General features: G+C 35.7%; 3 protein-coding genes across 4 annotated transcripts; 2 read left to right on the forward strand and 1 right to left on the reverse strand.

The window, feature by feature from the left end:
• Positions 1–617: 617 nt before the first annotated feature.
• On the reverse strand, positions 618–3510 carry LOC138874111 (uncharacterized). Its single transcript, XM_070152616.1, has 6 exons — positions 3107–3510; positions 2809–2987; positions 2213–2688; positions 1922–2039; positions 1130–1360; positions 618–877 (listed from the first exon to the last, which is right to left on the reverse strand). The coding sequence occupies exons 1-6, from the start codon at positions 3508–3510 to the stop codon at positions 618–620; spliced, it is 1668 nt and encodes a 555-aa protein (XP_070008717.1).
• A 12383-nt stretch (positions 3511–15893) lies between these two features.
• Positions 15894–20963, forward strand: LOC104247274 (probable sodium/metabolite cotransporter BASS2, chloroplastic). Of its 2 annotated transcripts, none has more exons than XR_716173.2 (7): positions 15894–16407; positions 17590–17730; positions 19326–19481; positions 19604–19725; positions 19834–19995; positions 20081–20214; positions 20704–20963. XR_716173.2 is itself a non-coding variant. In XM_009803230.2 (7 exons), the coding sequence occupies exons 1-7, from the start codon at positions 15937–15939 to the stop codon at positions 20887–20889; spliced, it is 1299 nt and encodes a 432-aa protein (XP_009801532.1). In that variant the 5' UTR covers positions 15894–15936; the 3' UTR covers positions 20890–20963. The 2 variants fall into 2 exon arrangements, 1 of the variants encoding a protein (XP_009801532.1); XM_009803230.2 differs by having other exon boundaries at positions 20081–20141.
• Positions 20964–22096: 1133 nt separating this feature from the next.
• On the forward strand, positions 22097–23422 carry LOC104247273 (protein TIFY 3B-like). Its single transcript, XM_009803228.2, has 5 exons — positions 22097–22263; positions 22358–22466; positions 22604–22733; positions 23140–23197; positions 23320–23422. The coding sequence occupies exons 1-5, from the start codon at positions 22097–22099 to the stop codon at positions 23420–23422; spliced, it is 567 nt and encodes a 188-aa protein (XP_009801530.1).
• Positions 23423–27697: the final 4275 nt, after the last annotated feature.

Consider the following 27697-nt stretch of genomic DNA (forward strand, 5'->3'; position numbering starts at 1 on the left):
AGTCTGAATGGTGCGTTCCTCCTGGCCATCTGTCTGAGGATGAAAAGTGGTGCTGAGGTTCACCCTTGTGCCCAATCCCTTCTGAAAGGATTTCCAAAAGTTTGATGTGAACTGAGCACCACGATCTGAGATAATGGACAAAGGAGTCCCATGCAATCAGACAATTTCTTTGATATACAACTTGGCATAATCCTCGGCCGAATTTGTAGTCTTCATTGGCAAGAAGTGAGCTGACTTGGTAAGTCGATCTACAATCACCCAAATCAAATCATGCTTCCGGAACGAGCGAGGTAGACCTGTTATGAAGTCCATGTTTATCATCTCCCATTTCCAAATGGGAATTTCTATATTCTGAGTTAAACCGCCAGGTCTCTGGTGTTCGGTTTTCACCTATTGACAATTTGGACACTTAGCTACGAAATCTGCTATATTCTTTTTCATATCGTTCCACCAATAAACCTTTTTAAGATCATGATACATCTTTGTGGAACCTGGGTGAATAGAATACCTGGAATTGTGGGCTTCTGACATAATCTGCTCTCTGAGCCCATCTACGTCTGGAACGCATAGTCTACCTCTGTACCTCAAAGTACCATCATCTCCCCTTTTTTCAAAAGTCATAGTCTTGTGTTTGTGAATTCCTCCTTCATCTGCAATAAGTAGGGATCATTGAACTGTTTTTCCTTTACTTCGGCTACTAAGAAGGTTTCAGCCCTGTTCTGGAGAACAACGCCACCGTCTTTGGAGTCCAAAAGTCGAACTCCTAGACTTGCTAAGTGGTGGACTTCCTTCATCATAGTTCGCTTTCCTGCCTCAACATGAGCTAAGTTTCCCATAGAACGCTGACTGAGAGCATCAGCTACAACATTTGCTTTCCCTGGATGATAGAGGATATCAACATCATAATTTTTAAGTAATTCGAGCCACCTTCTCTGACGTAGATTTAATTATCTTTACTTGAAGATGTACTGGAGACTCTTGTGATCTGTAAAAATGTCAACATGTACCTCATACAAATAATGACACCAGATCTTAAGTGCAAATACCACAGGTGCTAATTCAAGATCATGAGTTGGATAATTATTCTCGTGAGCCTTGAGTTGTCTCGATGCGTAGGCTATGACTTTACCGTGCTGCATTAATACATACCCAAGACCAACCCCTGAAGCATCACAATAAATAACAAACCCTTCAGTTCCTTCCGCTAGTGTCAGGACTGGAGCTGAAGTGAACCTCTTCTTTAACTCCTCAAAACTTTTCTCGCACGCGTCCGACCATTGAAACTTGACTTTCTTCTGAGTTAATCTAGTCAAAGGGGACGAGATAGAAGAAAATCCCTCTACGAAACGCCTATAATAGCCTGCTAGACCCAAGAAACTTCTTATATCTGATACTGAGATGGGTCTATGCCAATTCTTCACTGCCTCTATTTTCTAAAAGTCCATTTTCACGCCTTCCCCTGAGATGACATGGCCCAAAAATGCTACTAATTTCAACCAGAATTCACACTTAGAAATTTTTTGCATATAGCTTGTGATCTTGAAGTGTCTACAACACAATTCTAAGATGTTCTGCATGGTCAGTCTCGCTACGGAATAAATCAAGATGTCATCAATAAACACGATAACGAAAAAATCAAGATAAGGCTTGAAGACCTATTCATAAGGTCCATGAAAGCTGCGGGTGCATTCGTTAAACTGAATGATATTACCAAAAATCCGAAATGCCCATATCGAATCCTGAAAGTTATTTTTGGAATATCAACTTCCTTAACCTTCAACTGATGGTATCTCGATCTGAGGTCAATCTTGGAATAACACTGGGAACCCTGAAGTTTGATCAAATAAATCATCTATTATGGGAAGAGGGTACTTGTTCTTGATGGTGACTTTATTCAACTGACGGTAGTCAATGCACATACCCTTCTTTCGGACAAACAAGACCGGTGCGCCCCAAGGTGAGACACTTGGTCTTATAAACCCCTTATCTAGAAGATTTTCAACTGGACTTTTAACTCTTTCAACTCTACTGGAGCCATTCTATAAGACGGAATAGATATCGACTTAGTGCCTAAAAGTAGATCAATTCCGAAGTCAATCTCTCTATCGGGAGGGATTCTAGGGAGATTTTCGGGAAACACATCTGGAAACTCATTTACAATTGGTACCGACTGGAGAGTGGGGATCTGAGCATCTGCATCCTTAACTCAAACCAGGTGATAGATATATCCCTTGGAGATCATCTTTCTGGCTTTAAGATAGGAAACAAACCTATCCCTAGGTGTTACTGCATCACCCTCCCATTCTAAGACTGGTTCACCAAGAAATGCAAAACTTACTATTTTGGTTCTACAACCCACTGTGGCATAACGAGACGCTAACCAATCCATGCCCATGATCACATCGAAGTCTACCATCTCCACTTCTACTAAGTCTGCTGCAGTAAGACGATGATACACTTTGACTGAACATCCCCTATAGATACACCTTGTTATAACTAATTCTCCAACTAGAGTGGACACTTCAAAGGGTTCACACAACTTTTCTGGTTCTATCCCAAATTTCTTAGCAATATATGGGGTTACATAAGATAGGGTGGACCCCGGATCTATAAGAGCATATACATCAAAAGTGAATTTTGTTAGTATACATGTGACAACATCTCCACGAGCCTCTGTATCCTGACGGCCTGCCAGTGCATACAAGCAGTTTCGACCACCGCCTACATTACTAGACTTTGCTGCACCGCGCCCTTGTTAGGCCCGAGAGTTATGAGGGGCTACTGAATTAGTGGACTGAGCTACATTGCCTCCATTGTTCTGCTTTGTTGATGGACAATCCCTCAAGAAATGGCCCTGTTGACCGCACCCAAAGCAGCCATTTGTGCCTAAATGACACACACTTAGATGCTTCTTACCACACGTGTTGCAAGTAGGGTACTCAAGGCCTCTGTAGTCCACATTAGTCTGTGACTGTGAGCCTGCTGCTCTGAAATTTTGGGTTTTCTTGTTAAACTTGGATCTCTGAATCGGTGCACTAGCTAAAGATGGAATGGGTCCTGATTTTGATTTCCTAAAGAACTGCGATTGCCTCCTGCTTGAGATCACCCATGGCTGAAATTTTCTGCAGACTTAGCTCTCTTGCTGAATTCCCTATCCTTCTCTTTTTGTAGCCGCTCTTCTTCTTTCAACCTGTCTTCATTCCCTTGAAAAAAGGCAACCATCTTAGTGATGGTCATGTCATTATTCTGAGCAGGTATATTAGCATCAGTAAACAAATCATCTGAAAATCCCAACATAAACCGCCTAACTCTGGCCCTCATATCACGTACCATTTTTGGAGCATACTTGGCCAGAGAGACGAACTTGAGGTAGTACTCATTCACACTCATATCATTCTGTCTGAGTTTCTCAAACTCTAAAGCCTTAGCTTTCAAGACCTCAATGGGTAGAAAATGCTCAAGGAATGCATCAGCAAACTCCTTCTGCTCGGGACTCTTCCCATGTTTCATACCAAGTGTTGGAAATATCCTTAAGCTGGTACGCAGCAAGATCTACTTCCTCAGTGTCTGTAGCATGCATCACTCGAAATATCTTCTGAACCTCATTAATGAAGTTTTGCGAATCCTCATCCTTTTTGGACCCTGTGAAGATGGGAGGTTTCATGTTGAGGAATTCCCTAGACCTGGAACTACCCGTCTCATGAACATCACTTGTTCCCTGCCTTTGAGCCTGAGTAGCAACAATCTGGGTGAGCAACTAGATAGCTCCCCTGACATCCATGTCTGATGCACTGGGCATTGATCCCGATGCAAACCCCTAGGCTGGAGTGTCCTCCTCCTAAGCAGCATTAGTCGTAGCCCTCTGGCTAGTAGCTGAGGCCCTCCTGGTGTAATTTCTTTTTGCAAGCATTTTTCTGAAATAGGCAATTCTCACGGGTTAGAAAGATTCCTGAAAGCATAGCTCTAACTACATGATCTAGAGTATGAAAGAAATGGAACAATCCTAGATGTCTTGGCGGTCAACTGTTTACATGTGTGGCTCACACACACACATAAAAGAGACCCCACAGGACACGGCTTTATAGACTCCCTAGGACTCTTGAACCTAAATCTCTGATATCAAGTTTTGTCACGCCCCTAACCATGGTCTGGGCGTAACACGGCACTCGGTGCCTGACTGCGTGTGATCGAGCGAACCAACTGTATGGCTGGATCAACATGTGGTATAACTATGAGCTAGAGGTAAATATAAAACATGACAATCTACTAAAGAGACTGACTGAAATATCATAGATGGGGAAAATAATAAAAGGTCTGCAAGTATAAACAAGAAGCCGACAAAGCTAACACATGAAAGCCTGCTAAGCCTCTAAAGAATACTGAAAAGGCTAACTGTTTACCGGGACAATATACCTTATTAACTGAAATACTATAATGACTAGAACAAAAGAGAGATAAGGCCCCGAAAGACTAGGGCTCACCAATAGCTGATACGAGATGTCCTAGCAAGAAGAATCGTCAACCTAAAAATCGTTACCTACATCGCGAGATGCAGGCCCCGGGCAAAAAGGGACGTCAGTACATTTGAATTGCACTGGTATGCAAAGCAACTAAAAGAAAGAATTAAAAATGCTGAAACTGAAACTAAGCTGATAACTGAGAATTGATAATTGATAATTATTGAAAGTGAAATGATAACTGATAATTGAGCTGATACTGAAACTGAACTGCTAGCTGATAAACTAATAACTGAACAAGGAAGTAAGGATATGAATACTCACTCTTCTGAATGATGAACAACATGTTTAATTGATAGACTACGGCCTCCATCCCAATATATATATGTGCACAAGCTACGGCCTCAGGCCCAAGTATACGTATACATAACTACGGCCTCAGACCCAAATACAGGTGTTCAACATTCAGGAATTTAGGATCAGAAACTGAGAATTGTGAGCACCTAATTTTTTATAATATTTAATTTTTTATCACTTCTTCTATGTAAATATTTTAGGGGTTTTAACCTACAATTTTTAGCTTTGTTACACTTTTTATTATAGGGTAAAAATACAAAATTTTAAAAGGTGAATAATTACTATTAATATTATTTTATTTTTATTTTAAAATATAAAAAATCCGAAAAATATTAATTTTATTTTTAATTTCAGGAGTGATTTAAAAAATAAGAAAAAGGGAAGAATTGAATAAAAAAAATAAAGGTAAAAGTAGGTGGAATTCTTTTTTGAAAAGTAGAAAATTAAAAAAAAAAGTAAAGTTTTGTGAAAATTTTAAAAAAATAAAAAGTAAAAGAAAGTTGGAATTAGAAAATAAATATAAAGGTATCTGAAAATTAAAAAAAATTAAAGTAAAAGAAAGTGGATTGTTTTTTTAAGAAAAGTTAATAAGTGGAATTCTCTTTTAAAAAGTAAAAAAAAAAGTGGGATTTTAAATAAGATAAAAATAATTAAAGTTGAAATTTAAAAAATAAAAGTAAAGAAAGGTGGGATTTCTTTTTATAAAAAAATAAAAGCAATTTGTAAGTGAGATTTTTTTTAATTAAAAAATCATAAAATAATAAAATATTTTTTTTAAAAAAAACCTGAAAAATCTCGAAAATTTTGCTATAAATAGAAGAGAAAATTTGAGGAAAAAAAAGAAGAGAGGGGGAGGAGAGAAATTTAGGTTGAAAATTTTCATTAAATTTTTCTTTCAATATTTCGGGCCTTGAATCTTGGGTTTGAAGAAGAGTTGATAGAGATTTTGTTGTTGCTGCTGTATTGACTCTACAACTTTCAGATTTTATTCATTTGAATTCACTCTCTTGTAGGTATGTAATTCAAGCTCTTGAGTTAAAAAATGTCGGAGCATCTTTATTGAAGCAGAAGCAAATTGATTTGGTTCTTTTGATAAAGTTTTTTTCGTATTGGATCTGTTCGCATGAATGATGTTTCTTTGATTGAGTGAATTGAGATTTGCAAATGTTAACGTTATTTTAGTATGTTCATGACTATGTCTCGTTTTTTTTCTTTGTTTTTTTTTTCTTTTTTTTATTTTTCTTGGCTCATGACTTGTAACCAGCAGGTATTATTTTGTTTACATTTAGATTTCAAGCCCATGTAGCACAATGTTCATATTTTAAAATTTAAAGAAGTATGTGAAGTTGAACAATTTGTCAACATTAAGATGTAAAAAAAAATAGATTGCGTTAGTGGAATATCTTATATTCAATTTATGTTATTGACTGCATATTTTCTTAAATTAACCATGTGAAGATTCAACTTCCTCTGCTTCAAAATGGTACTGTAGAAGTTATAGTGGTGATACTACAACTTTCTCTTTAGCATAGTGTTAAATAAATTAATTACTTTAAGTGTTCTTTGTTATAATCAAGTTTAAAATGCATTTTTGTATGTCCATGTTTGTTTTGTTCCTTCTGGTTCATCCGAATAGTTCTCAGCATGGTTTCTCTTTTTTTTTTGTACTCATATGGTCATTTAAGATTTATTATTTTGTTGTAAAAATTTGTTAGTTTCTTTCTAGAATTTGAAAATGAAAGTCGGTCTTTTGAAGATGATATGGAGATGAACCCAAAGCTGGCACCTGTCTTTTGTTATTTTCACATAAATACCAACTCTACCTTTCTGAATTGTAGTATGCTATAACAAAAGGCTCCAGTGATATACATGTAGCTAACCCATTTCTTTAGGCCTTTTGTACTTATCAATTTATACCACTCTATCCACAATAAACCTCAAAACTCATGGCGCTCATTTAATTAATTTTAAATCCTTAGAATTCGAGGCATGTCATTTAGGGAATTTTCTATGGCCCTCCCAAAGTTGAAAAATGCGTAGTTGCTTTAGGCGCATAATTTAAAATTATCTTCCTAAACTCGGGTGTGCATTTCATGTGACCCAAATTCAAGTCCCAACAACGTTAAATAAAATGTGTCGTGGACAGCGGGTGCATTTATGTGACGTGGTTCAAGACATATTTTAAATAATGTTGCAATCTTCCTAAAAAATGAATAAGAGCGGTTAATAAGTTAAAATTGAACCATATGCTAAAACATGTATTAAAATCAGATAATAGGCCAATTATAACAGTTGAGCGACTGTGCTAGAACCACGGAACCCGGGAATGCCTAACACCTTCTCCCGGGTTAATAGAATTCCTTACCCGGATTTCTGTGTTCGCGAATTGTAAAACAGCGTCAATCTTTTCCTCGATTCAGGATTTGAACCGGTGACTTGGGATACCATAAATTATCCCAAGTGGCGACTCTGAATTTTTAATAATAAATGAATCCCGTTTCGATTGTCACTTTAAGTTGGAAAAAACTCCCTTATACCCTTTTCGGGGTGTAGGAAAAAAAAGGAGGTGTGACAGCTCTGGCGACTCTGCTGGTGACTGAAACCCAGAACTTCTGGTTCAGGGTTCATAATTCGAGCTTAGATGAATTGTTATATTTGGCTTTATTTATTATCTGAATACATGTTGGGCCTAATGTGCTAAATATTGTTTTTACCGCTTTGATACTATTTGAACTGTATATAAACTGCTACGAAACCCTTCTCTGTTAGTATCATACCTTGAAATAAGAAAGAGGCTCGGACAAGTTACTAAGCCGGATGACCTTTTGGTTCCCGGTACGTAGCCCCCTCCTCGGCTCGAGTTGTCTGCTCGGGTACAAAGTCTAGAACATATACCCAGATTTTGAACCTAAAATAATTCAGCCTCATACCGGATCCCTAGTAGGAACGTTTGTTTGCATCATGTGCATTTGACTTTGGAGACTCAACACAGGGGTTGGTTCTATCTAGGACAGATGTACCCGAAATGAAAAAATCATCCTGATGCATCTTACTTGCTACTTGTGCATTCATTTGCTTCGGATTTGCATGTTGACCAGCTCATAGAGAAAAAGTTGAAAAGGAAAATGTGGGGACTGAGAGAGATAATTGTATGTTTTTGAAAACCAATGTCCAAAACATACCGAAACTCTACCAAAATTTTGAGAAAAAAAAGAGAAAATTTTTGTGAAAAAAAAGAGTTGGTTTTTGTTTTGTTAGAATTGCCCGAACTAAGCCAGTTTGATTTTCGTCGGATGTGGGATACGTAGGCAACCCCCATCGGGTTCAACTTTCCTTTTGCAAAAATAGCCCAAAAGAACAAAAAAAATTATTTTATTTTAAATAAGCAGGGTGATGCTATTTTTGTCTAAAATAGTTGAATGTCCCCAAAAGGACGCTGGAAGGCTATTTTAGCAAGAACAACCACTTTTGGTCTCTTTTTCGAATCTTTGGTCGGTTAGCAAGCACAACCTTAAAATCTTCTCCCCAGAAGTGCTGAAAGGCCGTATTTGCAAAGTCGGGTTTATTTTTGAAATGACAATTTCAAAAATTAACTTTTCTTGAGTCAAATGAGTCATGATTTTGCTTAATCACCCTAATAAATGTGTAGAATGAGCACGAGTCAAAATTTGCCAATAACAGTCATGAACAAGATCCCTTTTGAGTCATAAAGCATAAACTACGGCCTCAGGCCCAAATACAGGTGTTCAACATTGAGGAATTGAGAATCAGGAACTGAGATCATACTGCAATACATGATACTGAAACAATGAGCCATACCGAGTTACATGATACTAGAATAGTGAATAGGATTAGACTGAGATGAGTATTCATAATAAGTTGATTTGTCATAACTGAAACTCATAGAATATCGAATGATTATGAAACTATGTCATCTAGAGAATAGAAGTTTTACTACTATTCATGGAACCAAGACATAGTTACTTTCTGAGGAAACTAGTAATGGTCATGATGAATGGTACATAAGGAGAATCATAGACATTCCCAAACGTAAAGAGTTAGCCTTACATAACTCAACGTCTGTCTAGGACAGGTGTACCCAAAATGAAAAGACCATCCTGATGCATCTTACTTGCTACTTGTGCATTCATTTGCTTCGGATTTGCATGTTGACCAGGTCATAGAGAAAAAGTTGAAAAGGAAAATGTGGGGACTGAGAGAGATAATTGTCTGTCTTTGAAAACCAATTTCCAAAACATACTGAAACTCTGCCAAAATTTTGAAGAAAAAAAAAAAGAGAAAATTTTTGTGAAAAAAAAAAGAAAAAAAAAGAGTTGGTTTTTGTTTTGTCATAATTACCCGAACTAAGCCAGTTTGATTTTCGCCGGATGTGGGATACGTAGGCAACCCCCATCGGGTCCAACTTCCCTTTTGCAAAAATAGCCCAAAAGAACAAAAAAATTTATTTTATTTTAAATAAGCAGGGTGATGCCATTTTTGTCTAAAATAGCCGAATGTCCCCAAAAGGACGCCGGAAGGCTGTTTTAGCAAGAATAACCACCTTTGGTCTCTTTTTTGAATTTTTGGCCGGTTTGCAAGCACAACCTTAAAATCTTCTCCCCAGAAGTGCTGAAAGGCCGTATTTGCAAAGCCGGGTTTTAATTTTGAAATGACAATTTCAAAAATTAACTTTTCTTGAGTCAAATGAGTCATGATTTTGCTTAATCACCCTAATAAATGTGTAGAATGAGCACGAGTCAAAATTTGCCAATATCAATCATGAACAAGATCCCTTTGGAGTCATAAAGCATAAACTACAGCCTCATGCCCAAATACAGGTGTTCAACATTGAGGAATTTAGAATCAGGAACTGAGAATCATACTGCAATACATGATACTGAAACAATGAGCCATACCGAGTTACATGATACTAGAATAGTGAATAGGATTAGACTGAGATGAGTATTCATAATAAGTTGATTTGTCATAACTGAAACTCATAGAATATCGAATGATTATGAAACTATGCCATCTAGAGAATAGAAGTTCTACTACTATTCATGGAACCAAGGCATAGTTACTTTCTGAGGAAACTAGTAATGGTCATGATGAATGGGACGTAGGGAGAATCATAGACATTCCCAAACGTAAAGAGTTAGACTTACATACCTCGATTTCGCCCCTTAGTGATACTACAATGATCCACAATACTAAGAACCTTCAATCTATAATAGCAACATCCAATGGAACCCAATATTAGTAACAAATTCCATAACTTAAGCCATTTAGGCATATTATCAAACACCTTGTAGACATAAATCTCCATATCTCATCACCATATAATTAGTTCATCTAACTACCACCATTCATCAACAATTTATCCCACCATCATGATTAACTAATTTATAACTTCCAAAATCACATATACGACCATCCATCCACACCCAACCAACAAAGTTCCATTAAATAAACATCTTTCAATCTCTACAATAGTTGTGTAATCAAATTGGGAACTTATGGTTTCCAATCACAATACCAAGAGTTACAATACTTATTCATACTTATATTCCCTTAATAAATCTATACATGTAAGTCTAAGAGTGTAGGATTACCTTTTTGGAAGAAATCTTGCAAAACCCTCCTTTGAGTTCTTGAAGAAATCCTTTGAAGATTTAAGTATTTTATGTGTAGATTTCATCAATACTCGTGTATAAATGATGGGATTCACACCAAGATAATGGGGATTGCTTACATTTAAGATGATAGGGGTTGGAGGTCTTGAGAGAGTGGATGAAAACCCTAAAATTCATCCAAATGAAGTGGGAAAAATAACCCCCGAAGGTTTTATATCAAAATAGGACCGGGTTGAAAAAAAACAAAGATTTGCACAGCCGCGGCGCATGGGGCGGCACAGTAATGAAAAATGTGTCTATAAATGAAATTTGGAGGTGCTCTATTAATCTAAACAGCCGCGCCGCATAGGCTGACGCATTGGGCGGCGCGGTAGTGTAAAATTCTGCGAGCTTTTGGTAATTTTGGTCATAACTTATGGTAGGAGTGTCCATATGACAAACGGTTTGAGGAGTTAGAAACTAGACTCAAAGATATTTCATTTGATATATTGTGAATCATATAACACCTTATATAAATGTAGATATGCTCGTTCAAAGTTTGGTCTTGTGCGTGCTCATTTGGAATTTTAGTCTATCATGAAATTTTCAAACTTGATTTAGACTTAAGCCTCTCCTTGGACCCCAAATCTCTATGATATGCTTCATACACTTATTATCATAACCAATTGATAACCATCACATTAATACTCATTTAATGCATCCACAACTGATTCAAATTTACGGGGTGTTACAAAATCGATGGGCCGTGACGGGCACCCGGTACCTTACTCAACCGAGTACCAACATAACGTATATTTTATATCATTCTATCATAAGTAAATGAACTGGAGTAAAGCATGAGGGAATACAAACTTATACATATAAAGTACGGGCCTATAAGTCCGGAATAATTCTTCATATACTCGAAACATAGGCCGACAAGGCCATACAAGTATACGTATACATGACATCTGTCTACAAGCCTCTAAGAATACATAATATCATGAAGGTTGGGACATGTCCCTCCATACCAATCAATGTATGTACTAATCATACTGACCAAAGAAGCAACTCTAGAACAAATGGAGCGCACCAACACCTTCCGCTGAGCTGACAGCCCACTTGGAATACTCTCGACCTATCTATCAGGACCTGCAGGCATGAAACGCAGTGTCCCCAAGCAAAAGGAATGTTAGTACAAATAATGTACCGAGTATGTAAGGAATGAAAATCAGTAACTAGTAGACATGAGAGAAACATGGAGTAAAGGCTCAACATGTATATCTGAATAACTCTGTAAATAATTTAATATTATAATATCGCGCATATGCGTATAAATGTCATATCATGCATGGATATATGCGTTCATAATATCATCAAACCTCTTAGGGCATCTCATCATATCATCTCGGCTATTATTGGCAAATCATCAATGTATACCAGCTGATCAGGTGGTGGTGCGTATATAACGTCATAACCTTCTCCCATATCCCCTATATATATATATATACATATATATATATATATACACGTATATACATATATATATATATATATATACATATATATGTGTATATAACACCATCTGGTCATGAGTCAATATACATGAATGCAATGCATGAGAAGTACGTCAATAAAATCTCTTGGAATGCTATAAGACCATGCTTTTGAGTAATATCATGAAGTAAACTTTTTTTTCAACTTACGTATTTTCTGAGACCCATGAACAAATGATAGAATTACAAGATACAAGGGAATTCAAGAACATAGACACTCCTAATACTTCTATCAATAGAGTCATTTATGGAAGTTACGCATTTTCTCGTTTCGTTCGTGCCGTATAGATCATGCCAAAAAGAAAGAAGAGATAGTCTTAACATACCTGGAGTAGGGAAAACACCGTATAATATTCTTGGAGAAGATTGTACCATACTCCTTTTGAACCACAAAATTTTATGTTGCTACGATTCCAACAAATTCACGTTGGAAGCTTTTGTGAATTGAATTTAGTTTCTGCTCCTAACATATTTTGAACTAAGAAAGAATGATATATGATTGTTACCAATAACTATGGACGTTCTGATCCTTTTGAATGCATATCTATATGGGATTGTAACTTATATTCCTTAATAAAGGATAAGATTCTTTAGGTGTCTATCCATTATTAAATGGAAATGACTTACTTTCTTTTAAGAATTGCCACATAATATAGTTACTTTTGAGTTACAATATCATGATTCTTTTTCTGCCACGTTTTGATTTAATACTTATCCAAATATTTGGATTAATTAGGTAATGTCTGTACCCGTTAATTAATTAATTACCCGCATAATTAAAAATTATCTCAGCTTACTTAAAATGCTACTTGCTTTTAACATACCTTGTACACCTTACTATCATGGTCATGTAGTACCTTGTATGGCACTAGTCCATAAATATTGGGTATTAATGCTCGGCCCGTATTTTATCCCAATATGCCAAATTTGGATGAAAAATTTATTTTCTTTGACTTGCTTCCCATCTCATCTTCACGAATTTACTCATCATTTGTTTAAAATAGCATAATCCTTATAATCTCCAAATAACCTTTTTCCTTGGACTAATGTCAATTATCTTACGACAAATTCAACGTACAATACTACAGGTGCAATATCGTCGTAATTTATTACTGTTAAGCGTAACATCATCATAATATAATACTGCGGGTCGAAGTATCGACATAATATTGCGGGGCGTAACATCATTACCCTTGATGGTGCACGTATAATAAGTAACTTGCTCATTAGGGTTAGTGGTCCCATTGTATTTGGGAATTTCTGGCATGCGAAATTTCTTCGGGATAGACTTCGGAGCAGCACTTGGAGGGAAAGGCTTCTGCACGAACTTCTTTGAATCCAAACCCTTTAGAATCGGTGGTGCCCTCGATATTTGGTCAACCCGGGAATTGTATGTTTCTACCTTTTTATCATTTGTCTCGATTTTCTTTTCTCCTGATTCAATCCGTTTAGTGAGCTCCTCGAGCATTTTCACAATGACAGGGTTAGTCCCCGAGACATTGGCATTCGATCTCTTCGATATAGATTCGACCCTATGAACAGCTTCTGGTTCGATCCCACTTGGTGCTCGATATTGATTCTATAGTTGTGCTATCATGGCCTTTTGATCTTGTAGCATTTCAAATATCAATTGGAGGTTGACTTCACCGTTTTCTCCGCCTTGCGTACCTCGACCACTTAATCGAACTTCCCTGCATACACTACTTTCGGGATCAACACCCAGATTTGTATTTAGGGAGACAAGTGAACGACGGGATCTGCAATTGGTACTCCCTCGAGGCCAGCCTAAGGTACTTCGATCCCTGGGGCGGCTACATTGTTGTTTTCTCCATGAAAATCGAGGCCGTTGTCAGCGTGAGTGGGTACTGCTTGCAAGTTTGACATGAATCGTAAAATCAAAAACACTTACAAGAACAAGCGTAAAGTAGTGTGTGTTATGAGAATTAATACCAGACAATCACTATTATTCTTAGCCCCACGGTGGGCACCAAACTGTTTACCCTTAAAATTGGATAACAATTAAACTTATAATGTGGTTTTAAGGACACGTGATTTCACCTAATATTAATTGATAAATATAAAGATTAATAGTACAAATTAGCAATGAGATAAAGCAAACCAGCGTTTGAATGGAATTCAATCCTCGAGCTTGAATACCCTCGAGCCGATTGGTGCAAGAACAGTTAAAAATATAACAAGTTGACGAACAAGAATATGAGCTAAAGAGAAAGTGTTATATTTCTTTGATACGTGAGAACAATATCTCTTACAAATAATTAGAACCTCCTTTATATAGTAGAGGAATTCTACTTAAGGTACAATTCTAAATATGGAAGGAAATTCCATGACTGGCAAAACAACCGGTCTTGACTTGATTCATGCCGAGAGATTCTCGCTGCGATCCTTGGCCGATCTCGGATATCTCGATTTTCTGTTACTCGACTTAGCTTCGATCTCCATCTTATTTGGTCTCGGTTTTGGTCGACCTCGAGCTTAATCGGTCCAGGGTCTCGATAACTTAACGCCGCGTCATAGATAAAAATCGAGGTCCAAACTTGATCTACCACGTTCCAGCCTTGGTCAGTTGAACAAAAAGGGACATCCCGATTTTGACCATATACACTATCCCAACTTATTTGTGATGCATGAAAATTGACAATTAATTAAAAATGTGGCATTCATACCATTTTAGTGAAATTCAATAATATGTGAATAATTCAACAAAGCATTTTGGGGCTTTTTATTAATATAAGAGTGGGTTGCTCTAGTGGTAAGCACCCTCCACTTCCAACCAAGAGGTTGTAAGTTCGAGTCACCCCAAGAGCAAGATGGGGAATTCTTGGAGGGAAGGATACCGAGAGTCTATAGGTATCTTCTTTTCCCCAGGGTTGTTGTTGTTGTTTATTAATGTAAGATATCTTCTTTACCAAACTAGTTAAATAGCTTTCATTATTTTCAGGAATTAAATTTTTTATTAATTATTTTTATAAGTCAAATACGTTCTTTGATAATATTTATATGATAAAAAAATTTAGCTCCTTTTTTCTCGTAATTTATACCGTTAAGTATGTCATTACTAGAAAGGATAGTTGCCTTACTTAGAAATTTAAAACCCTGTATCAAAATTATTCAAAGTCCCAAGTTAAAATAAATTGGTATGGATGAGATAATATTCATATAAAATTTATACTCATTAACTTAAATAGAAGAATAATAAAACTTTGTAGCATCCAATATGTATCCTAAATATTACATAGTACTAACAATTTTATGTTTGGCATTTTACTCAAACATACCCAGGGATTTAAATTTTTTTACATTTTAATAAAGTGGTTAAAAATAATTAAAATTCAGAATTTACTATAATGACATGTTGGTCAATTTTTATACGTTAAAAATAAATGTCGTATTAACATTTTTTCCTTTAATTATCTTTGTAATATTTAAAACTTTAAAATTAATTAAAATTTTCTAAGTGAAATGTGAGATCGAATATTTTTTTATCCTATGAACATAAAATATTTATTCGGTAAAAATATTGTTATAGTTAATTAAAAACGTGAAACGAGCTAATATTAAGAATTTAAATCAAGAAAAATTATTTCCTTTGATGTTGTGAACAAATGATTAATTTTTGAGCTAATTTAACAAAATAAGTCTTTGAATCAACCAATTGTTAAAGAATCAAATTCAATTCTTTTACAAATTTATTATATACGTAATTGCAAAATTTTTACAACAACGACAACCTAATAAATCCTATAGTGGCAAAACTTTTAATATGCATAAATTTATTTGCATAAGAAAGAGCATTAAATATAAAAGAAATAAAAAATAAAGCAAAATTAATTTATTTCCATAAATTAAGCATTGACTCCCTATACTGAAAGCATAGTAAGCCAAAACTATTCTCGTAAGTGGAAAAATACAGCGACATCCAAAGTTGTCAGGTATATGCCCGATCAAGTTACTAGTACTGTATCACAAGAATCCAATATCAACATCCAAATTCAATTCACAGCTATGGCGATATCTCTTTGCTTCACTCCACTCACTTCCAATCCAAAACACCATCCAAGAATTCCCCTTTATAAACCCATCAACCCCATTACTCTAACAAGTCCAAAGATTCTAAGCCCAGATCTTAAGACAATAATTAAATGTGTTCCTGAAAATTCTCAGAATCTTGCTTTGATTTCAGCAAAACCCAGATGGGAAAATTGGTTGTCAACTGCAGCCAACCTTTTCCCTGTCTATGTAACGGTTGGTGGGTTTGTTGCCTGCTTAAAGCCATCAACTTTTTCATGGTTTGTGAATTCTGGTCCTACTTCATATAGTTTGGCTCTTTGGTTTATTATGCTTGCAATGGGTCTTACATTGGAGGTCAAAGAGTTAATCAACTTGTTGTTGCAAAGGCCTCTTTCTGTGAGTACACTCTTTTTATAGTGTTTCACTCCATTTACTCACTTGTGAACTTCTTTAATTAGTTGTAGAGTACTGTGACTCGTTTTTGCTTTCTTTTGGTTCTTGATATAAATGTCCTAGTGAATTTTGCGAATTCGTACAATCTTGATTGAACCCTTACCCTGTGAAACACTTTTTGTTAGATGCCACATTTTGCTTGTCATGGATTTTTCTTAATGAGCTATAAGTGTGTTTACTTTAGGTCCGATATTTGCTAGGAGTTGTTCACGCTTGTTAGAGATTTATTATATGCCAGTAGAAAATGTAGAGAACTTCTGGCGCAAGAGAAACTGAAATTTTCATGGTATTGGACTGACACGGGCTTAAATGGAGTAACGTGGACAGAGAGGATAGCCGACTCCAAGTTACTTAGGAATGAGGCGCTGTGTTGTTGTTTATGAGCTTCAAGTATAATTTAATCTAACTCAGAGAAAATTTTGTTATCTTCTTTCTGAATGCTAGCATGGAGCAGGTCATAATTTGTGCGTAATGGTGCTAATTACTCACAGATTCTTTTTGTTCTCTAATTTTTTCAAAAGAGTTTTCACCTAATCTTCCATAGCCAACAACAACAACAACGAATCCAGTGTAATCCCACAAATGGGCCCTGGGGAGGATAGTGTGTACGCGGGTAGACCCTTTGCTCAGGAGCCACTTCATTAAAATTCAATTAATAGGACGGGTCACATGTGAGTTACTCACTACTAATATAACTTTACGTTTTCCCCCTATTTCGAACAACTCTCATGTTAACATGTTTTCGAGTGAGTAATTGTTGGCAATGTGATAGTACCAACTTGGAACATGTGACAACAATTACGTGGTACTCGCACTTTGTAACATTGAATTTAAGTTTTCAAACAAAGAAATATAGTTATATCCACTTGGTCCCATATTTGGACTACAAATATGTGGCATTCACACCTTATAACATTCAAATTAAGCTTTCAAAGAAAGAAATTTAGACAAGTCCGCTTGGTCCATCATTTGGTTTAAGGGCATGGTGCCTGGTGATTTTTTGATTTAATGAAGAGAACATGTACTTTATAAACTTTGAAGTACTTTGAAGAGAACATGTACTTTAATCAGACTATATGCAAATTTCTACAGGCTAAACTCTTTGTTTTTTCCTCATCTTTCTAGATTCTATTTGGTTGTGCTGCTCAATATACAATTATGCCAGCCTTGGGAATGATTCTCAGCAAAATTTTGGTTCTCTCTCCTTCAATTTCGGTTGGTCTAATATTGCTTGCTTGTAGCCCAGGAGGTACAGCGTCCAACGTGGTAAGGTGACTATCTTCTGTATTTTTCTCCTTAACAGAGCTACCATGTCAAGCTTAACTTCCAAATGAACATGTTTAGGTTGTCGATGTCCAGTCGTTGCATATATGCAAACGTTTCAGTAATGATGTGAATCCGCAGTATGTTTGCTATTCTTTACTGTTTTTTCCACTGAGTTTTAAGTGGCATCTTTTGGTGTTTTTGGGGTCCCAATTTATATGTCATTTACGGTCTTCATTTTTATATTTCAAAATCATTTCATTGTTCTGCTTTTGATTAATTTCAGCCAACTTGTTCTGCTGAGCAGTATTTCCCTTATTAATAATTAAGGGAACTCTTGTCCTAATCCATTGCACTGTATGAATCTACAATCAAGAATTGACGTTGAGGATTAGAGCTAAAAGGTAGATCTCATTTCAAATTGTTATGTGTGGTTTAAAACTGTATCACAAGAAATCCAATAAGGTTTGATAAATCAGGGAAGAATCCAGTGAGCTGAGAGCTACAAGCACGATAAGTCGTCAATAACTTCAAAAATATAATACATTTCTCTGATACTTGTCTACCTGCTTTCACTTTATTTTTAGGTTGGCTAATCTGATCAGATGGTGATGAAATTTTTCCAAAATGCTCCAAGTTATCAGTCATTAAAACTGCCTTGTACTAGCAGCATCTTCATTTGGAAAAGGAAATCTTTTAAAGTTAACCATTTTCCTTCTTTTCCTTTGTCTCAAACTTCTTATTTCTTACATATGAGTTTCTAGTTCTATAGCTTCTGTTACCCAATAATTGGATCTAGACCCCTTTGTCAAATTCACTGTTGTGCATAATTGAAATTGAAAGATGGTTCTTGATGGCCAAAGTTGATTTATTATGTGCATGGATGTGCTTGTCTTGACTTGCAACCTGCTGCGCTACTATATGCAGTGACGAATTATCTTTTATACCGCACCCGCATATAGTTCAGTGATGTAGTGCTGATGTTAACTACTAATACTATTTTCAGTTGCCCTGTTGATTATACTCTATGATTGGACGTTGCATCTTTCCACTTTATTTTAGAAAATCAAAATTTTATTTTGAATTCTTGATGCTGGGGTAGTGTGAATTCGGTTTTAGCACTAAGAAGGAAGCCTGGAGCAAAGAAGGGTAAGTACCATGAGAGTAGAAGATATTGTTGTCTTTCTTTATACATTTTAGAGTGACATGTCATGAGGTATGGTACGTGAGGAGCAAATAGTCGTCTATACATGTTGAAAACAATCCCTTACAATCACATTATCATGCTTTACGAAAAGGTGTCAATTCTCACACCACACATTTAGCAAGCATGCAAAATTGGTTAGTTCTCTATATCCTTTCCTTGTGACAAGAAGTCCACTTCTATTACAATGTTTCCTGTCTGCCACTTTCTTTCTTCTGATTGGAATATAAGCGTTTAAAGATCTCATTTTTTAGACGTTAGGGAAAACTTTGCTTTTTACTGAATGCACGCTCTTGTACTCAGATATTAGCTTCTTGATATCATGAATGTATATGGGCTTACACCATAAGGCTCACTACAAACTTTCCTTTTTTGCTTCCCAATTGTGTTACAGGTAACCTTAATTGCACAAGGAGATGTTCCTTTATCAATAGTGATGACAGCATGCACCACAATTGGTGCAGTGCTTCTCACTCCCTCCTTGACGAAGATTCTTGCAGGAACCTATGTTCCTGTGGATGCTCTGAAGCTTTCCATCAGCACGCTCCAGGTTATGTCATTTCACTTTGTTCTGTAAACATATTGATACTTTTGACTCATCAAATTACCTATATGGAGTATATGTTTACTGATTTCAATAATTTATTTTTTCTTGATTTGCTTCTTTTTTAGGTTGTGGTTGCTCCACTTCTTGTAGGTTCTTATATGCAGCACAAATTTCCGAAGGCGGTGAAACTTGTCACACCTTTTGCTCCCCTTCTAGCAGTCTTAGCTACTTCTCTTGTTGCTTCCAGGTTTAGTTGTTGATTATGAATAATTTCCTCTGTGGTGATTGTTCACTTAACTGTCCTTTCCTGCTTCATTCCTTTCTCATTCTGTCTTTTGTTGTCTTTTTTGCTCAGTATATTCTCCGAAAATGTTGGGCGTCTAAGATCTTCTGTGGTTGGCATATCATTCTCTTCCGATTTGTCTCTGCTCAATCGTGCTCAGAATGTGCTAACTAGTGAATTTGGGCTTGTTGTGGTATCTGTAGCATTGCTTCATTTTGCTGGTTTCTTTGTTGGGTAAGATTATCCTTATTTCGTTGTCACAATCTATTGTCCTGATTTAGCATCCATGCAATATGTCATCTGATGAGATCTTCATCAGGTATCTATCTGCTGCTTTGGCTGGTTTTGGCGAACCTCAAAGACGGGCTGTATCCATTGAGGTACATTTCTGAATGGTTTAAGACACCTAGGCTTGCTACTTGGGTAAATTCTAGCCAAGCATGGAAAGATCACGTTGGTAACAAGTTTCTATTTTGTTCTTACTTCTTAGTAGCCCAAGACATTTTATAATCAGTGTCTGTACTTCTGAACGACCCATATTTCTCATGGATGAAACCAATTTACCTATTAAATGGGGGAGGAGAAGAGAACCTATTGACCTTCAGCTCCTTGGGGAGGATAACACTATTCTCGGATATATTTTCTGTTTCCATTTGTTCTAATTACTTGTATTGAAATATTCCTTTTGTTGCAAAAACATTTTACTCAACGGATAGGAAGATCGCCTCACTATACTATTTCCCTTGCCACAACCTTGTACAAATTCAACTGAATTCAGGAAAGTTAGATAATTATTATAAATCTTGTGAAACTTATTTCATCTTCACCTTATGGTCGCTAATTGAGCCGTAATAAGAAAAGGAGCTTCTCCCTCTCTATCCCTTCGTCTTCTCAATAATAAATGTAGCCAATGATGTTAAAACTTATGTACTTGTCTTGCAGGTGGGCATGCAAAATTCGGCCTTGGCTGTGGTTTTAGCAACCTCCCATTTCTCTTCACCAGCAGTTGCACTACCTGCTGCAACTTCAGCTATTGTAATGAATTTAATGGGAAGTTGTTTAGGTTTCTTTTGGAGATGTATCAACCCTACTCAACCAAGGAGTAGTCTTGAACTGGCTGATAAATAATGAATATTCATGTTGAACCATAGTGATCAGTTTCTCCTATTCGTATAACTATCAATAAGTTCTTGTTTTCGCCATTCTCTGAGTTCACTTTTGAGGCCCTGGCAAGGCTGAAAATTCATCAAAAGCATTCTGGAGAAGTCCTTGAAGATTATTACTTTGTGAGAGAGTGGTTATCGGGAAAGTACCGGAAGAAGGTGGAAGCATGTCTAAAGTGCAGTTCGGTACACTAAGCTCTTGCTAATGTGCGGATCTAGGGAAGAACGGACCATATTGGGGCTATTGTGCACAGCCGAACCTTGCATTCATGCAAGAGGTTGTTTCCGTAGCTTGAACCCCGACCTCATATGGTCAGACGACGGCTACTCTTACTGTTGTTTCAAGACTTCACTTCATCTGAAAGCATATCTACTGCATAAAAATACACAATAGAGACAGTTTGTGAAGGTGTAGGTAGAACGACTTTTCCCTAAGGCAACTTTCATGAGGTAAAGGATACAGTTTAGAAAAAGCATAGTCTTTTCGTTGGCCAAGGATCCAACTTTCATTAGCTTCTGATTTTTTTTGAGAATGTGAAGGGGTTAAAGATTTCTGAGTCTACAATGGCTCCCACTCGTAAGCCTAGTATGGTTACTGATTCAGCTAAAATCGAGCACATTCCTGACCAATGGCACTACTAATTCTAGTACTTTCATTTGTTGACTAACCAATGTTGCTTTCTCTTCTGATTTGCCAAACTTTTTCTTATGTGAGGAAGAATCTAGACTAACTAGTCGAGATCGTGGTATATTGTTGTTTTAGTGAAACGGATCTCCATCGTGACAATTTTTTTCCTTACATTATGTCCAAGAACTAGAAAAATATTTAATTAATTGTTATTTACTATGTATATTATCTACCAACTTTCCAATTATCTCACGAGGAGGTTCTTGTGAAAAACGTTTTCAATTTCGAATTCATCGAGATGCCTGCAGACCGGCAATCGGCCATTTTAAGCGTTATTTCCAATCTTTTCTCCAACCCCACATCCTTTATTTTAATCTTACCCAATTTAACTACTTCTATCCATGCTAAATTATACTATTGCTTTTTGGCACAGACCAATACTTTAATCAATCAGGTATTTAATTTATCTTATTTTTGTCTTAGTATACATTTATATACTTACCATATTTCCAAAAGCTTGTAATTTTTTTCTCAGACTGAGAAAATGTATTGCAGCTCCAAAGTGGCAAATAATTTCTTGAAGATTGAAAAGTTTAATAAGAACTTCGATTCTCAGAAGCAAATTAATGAAAGCAAATTAAAAGGTATAGGTAATAATGGTAGTCACAGAAGGATGTCTGCTCTAGAGTTGGCAATTTTACCAGGAATCATGTAAGTGAATATATTTAATTAACAGTTAATTGAAGGTAATTATCAAAGTAATTGTGTTTGCATTTTAATTACTTTGATATACTCTTAAATGTAGGCATGATACTCAGCTTCCTGTTTCACAAAGAGAGAAGTCTGAATCAGAACAGTTAACAATATTCTATGCTGGGATTGTACATGTTTATGACAATCTTCCTGTTGAAAAGGTACAAATATAATTAGATATTGCAAAACATGTAGTATGTTTTTTTGAGTTTTCTTTTCACAATCTAATTATTTCTTGTATCTACATTTTATAAATTTGCAATGGCACATTGACACCGTGCGATATTTCTTCTTTTAGGCACAGTCTATTATGGATTTTGCACGTGAAAGTTCATTGTTCTCTGGTTCTACTAATGTAAAATTTCCCCCCAAAGAAGCTGAACCAACTCAGATATCCCAAGTTCCATTTGCGTGCAAGTTCCAAGCAGGTGATCATTCAGCTGGTGATTTTGACATTAGTATATGTTTTAAGTATTAAATTTTTTTAACACATTTGCCATCTAAAATCCTCTAGTCTGACTAATTTGAATTCGTGTTGCGTAAGGCTCACTAAAGGAGAAACACTTTTTACCAGGAATTTTTTCATTATCAGAATCTCAAACATGAGATCTCTGGCTAACAGGGAAACAATTTTTATCCGTTCGACCATACTCCTTGGTAGTTATAAGCTATAACTAATGCTAGTATTTAACTGAATAAAGTTAAGAAATTTTTTAAGTGCTTACATCAGTGAGCTTTCTTAACTCTGTATCTTAAAATTCCAGGCTTTTTTTTATGGTCATCATCTTGCATATTAACTGAAATTTTTGGTGGATTCTGTTGTTTCTACTTTAGAACTGCCAATTGCTAGAAGGAAATCCCTGAAGAGATTTTTCGAAAAACGCCATAACAGGTGAACTAATTTCCAGCTTTAAAATGCTTAATTAATTTTCTTGATTAATATTAAGTATATGAAGGAACCATTCAGTCTTGTATGTTTAAATACTACTAATTAATATAGTTCTTAATTTTCAGGATTATAAGTAAACACCCTTATGCCTCTCCTGTTATTACTCAACATGAAGATGAATGTGATGATCAGAGTGGAAATTATAGTTTGAAGGAAAAGAATAGTTAGTATGCTCTTCCACCAGAAAAGTTGCTCTCTCTATATGAAGCAAAGAAGGGCTAGCTTTTGATGGATTAAGACAATATTTTTCTTTCTTCTTGAACATTTATTTACTGTGCCCTTTGTTCTAACTCCTGGCAATGGACATCTCACTGTGTTCGAACAACTTTGTTAGTCAAAAATCAAGGAAGTACGCAATTCAGATTCGAGTAGCAATGTACGATATAAAGCTTCACAAAATTCTACATAGTTTAACAAGAAACAGCCCACAATAAGTGGAATTTCTCAACTTGAAAATAAGGCAAACAACTTCACTAGTAACGTAAAAAGTTATTTACTGTGTCAATATATATAAGTTAAATCCAATTGTAAATGAACCAAAGCGATAGGTTTGCCCATAATAAAATTACCATGCTAAGTTTTGGAAAAAAATGAATAATTATAAAGGGAGAATAAATGATTTTCTTACTTATTTGCTAATATTTTGGAAGCTAAGCACAAAATATTATCCCGAGAGCTTTTATATATGCAAACACTTAGGGGGTGCGCGGTGGGTGGGCTAGGGGTGGGGTGGAGGTGAGGGGGTGGGTTGTTGGGGAGGGAGGAAATAATCGGAGGGGAATGTCCATACCTATAGAATTTGTTTTTCCTACACACACTAGGAAAGTTATTTTTCTAGTTTTTAAGGAATTTGTTTTCATAAAAAAATTCTGAAACATTTTGATCAACCTAACATTTGAGAAAATTAAAAAATAATTTCTTCCATACCAAAACAAACCCCTATTGTAACGGCTTTGTTAATGATTATGCATTATACAGTGTTAATTTTCTATTGGCCGCCCCTGGGAAAGTTCAATATTAATTTCTATTCTCCATGTATAGCTTTGTAGCATGACAATATTTAGGGAAGTTACGCATGAATTCTAATACCAAATATATTACCACGAATTACACGGAATGCAAAAGAGAGAACTACTCATAGTCTCATAGTATAAAAGTTATTTACACTACAAGTTAGGGTATTTTATGTTCCAGGCTTTTTTTACTAGTGTAGTTATTTACACTACAAGTTAGGGTATAAAATTCCAGGCTTTTTTTTATGGTCATCATCTTGGTCGCTATACTTTAATTTCTGGAAAATAACCGACCAAAGTTGGTCGGTTATTAGGTCAACATTGGTCAAAATTTAAAATCACTTTTATATTTAATATCTAAATAATATAAATGTAATCCGTTATCACTTTTGTAATACAAGGGATGAATACACTAACATATATTATAACATGCTATATATGTAGTTAAAGTAGTACAACAAAGCATGTTATATATATATATATATATATATAGGTCAGACGTTTTGTTTTTAATATTCAACGATGCATCTAAGTAGGTTATAAGTCGATGAATCAATTTTCAAACAGATATATTTGATGATAAATTATATATACTAATTAGGATCTTCACAAGTCTATCAATCCCTAAAATAACTCGACCCTTATGAATCGATATAGGCTGAGACGTTTTGTTTTTACTATTAATAGATATAGGTCAGACGTTTTATTTTTAATATTCAACGATGCATCTAAGTAAGTTATAAGTCGATGAATCAATTTCCAAACAGATATATTTGATGATAAATTATATATACTAATTAGGATCTTCACAAGTCTATCAATCCCTAAAATAACCCGACCCTTCAGTATATAGATATAGACATAGGTCAGAAGTTTGTTTTTAATATTCAACGATGCATCTAAGTAAGTTATAAGCCGATGAATCAATTTCCAAATAGATATATTTGATGATAAATTATATATACTAATTAGGACCTTCACAAGTCTATCAATCCCTAAAAGAACCCGACCCTTCGGCCTATATATATTAATAGTAAAAACAAAACATCTCGGCCTATATCGATTTATCTATGTCATGCATTATTAGAGATGAATGAATGTAATCCATTAACTCTGTTATAATACAAATACTGAATACAGTAACATATACTATAACATGTTATATATGTAGTTAAAGTAGCACAACGAAGTGTGTGTGTGTTATATATACACACACTAACATATACTATAACAAGCTATGTATATAGTTAAAGTATTACAATGAAGTGGTTGTGTGTGTGTGTGTGTATACACACTTTGATAGCCGTATATATATATAAGAACATGAAGCGATAGGAACATAGAGTCGGGTTCTTTTAGGAATTGATAGACTTGTAAAATGATTTATCGACTTATATCTTATTTAGATGCATCGATGAATATTAAAAATAAAATGTTTTGACCTATATCGATTAATATAAAAAATAAAACGTCTCGACCTGAAATAGAATAATATTATATTGATTTATCAATTGATTAATTATTCGTACATATGTAGTAATGTATAAGATTGATCATCAATTACAATATAGTTTTTTTTTGTGTGTGTGTGTGTGTGTGAAATTACTCATATACTTAAATGTATGAGAACAAGAAGGAAGTGGCTGCAAATTTCCATCACAAAGCTCGCAAGTGTTTGTCGCATACCTTCTCCGAAGCTAGAAAGAAGAACAAGAAGCCTGACTAGATACTTCAAAATTTATGGGATGATTTGCAAAGGCAATGGCTTACCGCAAAGTTCTTAGAGAAGAGCGAAAAAAGAAAGAAAGCTCGCGCATCTGAGATGGGAGGCTCCTTGCACACTGGAGGTGCGATCAGCCTAGGGACAATAAAAAGAAGATTGGTACGTAATTGCTTAAATTATTTTATTTTTCAAAGTATATCTATTCTGTTTATTAACTAAATTAATTTGTTTTCAGGAAAAGAAGTTGGGGCATCCAATGAACCATGATGAGCTATTCAAGGAGACGCATATTGTAAAAAAGAAGAAAGAGACGGATCAAGAAAGGTGAGTCGAGGACCGGGCCTCGACTGTATATGTAAGCTTTCACTTTTCTTAAAGTATTTTAATTTACTTTTATATAAATTTTGAAATACTAATTCAATTTAAATTTTTGTATAGGGTCGCTACCAGACTAATGTGGAGGAATTCATCCGCACTCAGCCAGCTGGTGAATCGGGCGAGCCAACCCAACCTTCGGACGAGGATTCTAAAAGAATATGGATGGAGTCTGCTGGCGGTCCAAAATGGGGGAAGGTATATGGGCTTCCTACTAAGAAATTCCATCGTTATAAGTGTGGAATGCAAGGAATAGGGACTTCCTCGCAAGGCAAGCAACTTGATGGGGAGAGCCTCTCCGCGGGAGACTGTGACACAGCTCACATCCGAGCTAGAAGCGGCCAAGGAAAGAGAAAGGGTTAGAGATGCTCAGTTCCTTGGCATGCAAGCTCAAATCAGAACCTTCCTATCTACTGAAGCTTTTCCATTGCCTCGGTCTCGTGAGTCATCACTAGAGGCTCGACTTGAACGTAAGCGTTCCTTCCGTCCTCCCTGTGATCGTTCCTCCCGTCCTCCCCGTTATCGTTCCTCCTGTCCTCCCCGAGGTCGTTTTTTCCATCCTTCACAAGTCCCTTCTCGACACTGTCTTTTAGATGAAAGTTCATCAGGCGGTGATGATGATGTTGTACAAAACACTCCTTGACTTTTATATACTTTGATCTAGAAAAATAGAACCGATTTTGAACTAGTTGTAATAAGTTGTAACTTGGTTTTGGACTTTTTAGTTCTATTGAACTTTAATTTTAGTTTTAATATATTTATTGAATTGTGTTATTGTTGTTGTTGTTGTTGTTGTTGTTATTGTTGTTGTTGCTGTTGTTGTGTTGTTGTTGTTGTTGTTGTTTAGGGATTTTGGTATGCTGGCAGGTGGTGTAGCTGCCAAAACAGGCATTTTATGCCAAAATTAAAACCCAGAAAACCGACCAAAGTTGGTCGATTCCTAATTAGAAAAAAATTCTGCTGATTAGCGACCAACCTTGGTCACTTAAGTTTAAAAAAAATTAAAAATTACTGACCAAAGTTGGTTGGTTAATGAATAAGGATTACCAAGATTTCAACTTTACCGACCAACTTTGGTCGGTATGGTTAAATTTTAATTTAAAAAAAAATATATTTTTTACTTACCGACCAACTTTGGTCGCTAATTTTTAAAATTTTAATAATTAATAACATAACGTAATTTAAATTTACCGACCAACTTTGGTCGGTAAAATTAAATTATTAAAATATTATTACCGGCCAAAGTGGGTCGATATGTGCTTTAAATTGCACAGTTGGTCCTTTTATCTTTGTGACCAACCTGGGTCGGTATACTAAAACGGCCATCAAAAT

The sequence above is a fragment of the Nicotiana sylvestris genome, chromosome 1, assembly GCF_000393655.2.
Source record: "Nicotiana sylvestris chromosome 1, ASM39365v2, whole genome shotgun sequence".
Classification (NCBI taxonomy): domain Eukaryota; kingdom Viridiplantae; phylum Streptophyta; class Magnoliopsida; order Solanales; family Solanaceae; genus Nicotiana; species Nicotiana sylvestris.

What these genes read in the sequence shown, in the direction of transcription:
- LOC138874111 (XM_070152616.1), bottom strand. Translation starts at nt 3,510, where the DNA reads ATGAAACATGGGAAGAGTCCCGAGCAGAAGGAGTTTGCTGATGCATTC. An exon ending in GCAGAAAATTTCAGCCATGG is followed by an intron (nt 2,988 to 3,106) that starts GTGATCTCAAGC and finishes CCAAAATTTCAG; the next exon opens with AGCAGCAGGCTCACAGTCAC. An exon ending in AACAAAGCAGAACAATGGAG is followed by an intron (nt 2,689 to 2,808) that starts GCAATGTAGCTC and finishes ATGCACTGGCAG; the next exon opens with GCCGTCAGGATACAGAGGCT.
- LOC104247274 (XM_009803230.2), top strand. Translation starts at nt 15,937, where the DNA reads ATGCCCGATCAAGTTACTAGTACTGTATCACAAGAATCCAATATCAAC. An exon ending in TGTTGCAAAGGCCTCTTTCT is followed by an intron (nt 16,408 to 17,589) that starts GTGAGTACACTC and finishes TCATCTTTCTAG; the next exon opens with ATTCTATTTGGTTGTGCTGC. An exon ending in GACGGGCTGTATCCATTGAG is followed by an intron (nt 20,142 to 20,703) that starts GTACATTTCTGA and finishes CTTGTCTTGCAG; the next exon opens with GTGGGCATGCAAAATTCGGC.
- LOC104247273 (XM_009803228.2), top strand. Translation starts at nt 22,097, where the DNA reads ATGTATTGCAGCTCCAAAGTGGCAAATAATTTCTTGAAGATTGAAAAG. An exon ending in TGCGTGCAAGTTCCAAGCAG is followed by an intron (nt 22,734 to 23,139) that starts GTGATCATTCAG and finishes TTTCTACTTTAG; the next exon opens with AACTGCCAATTGCTAGAAGG. An exon ending in TTCGAAAAACGCCATAACAG is followed by an intron (nt 23,198 to 23,319) that starts GTGAACTAATTT and finishes CTTAATTTTCAG; the next exon opens with GATTATAAGTAAACACCCTT.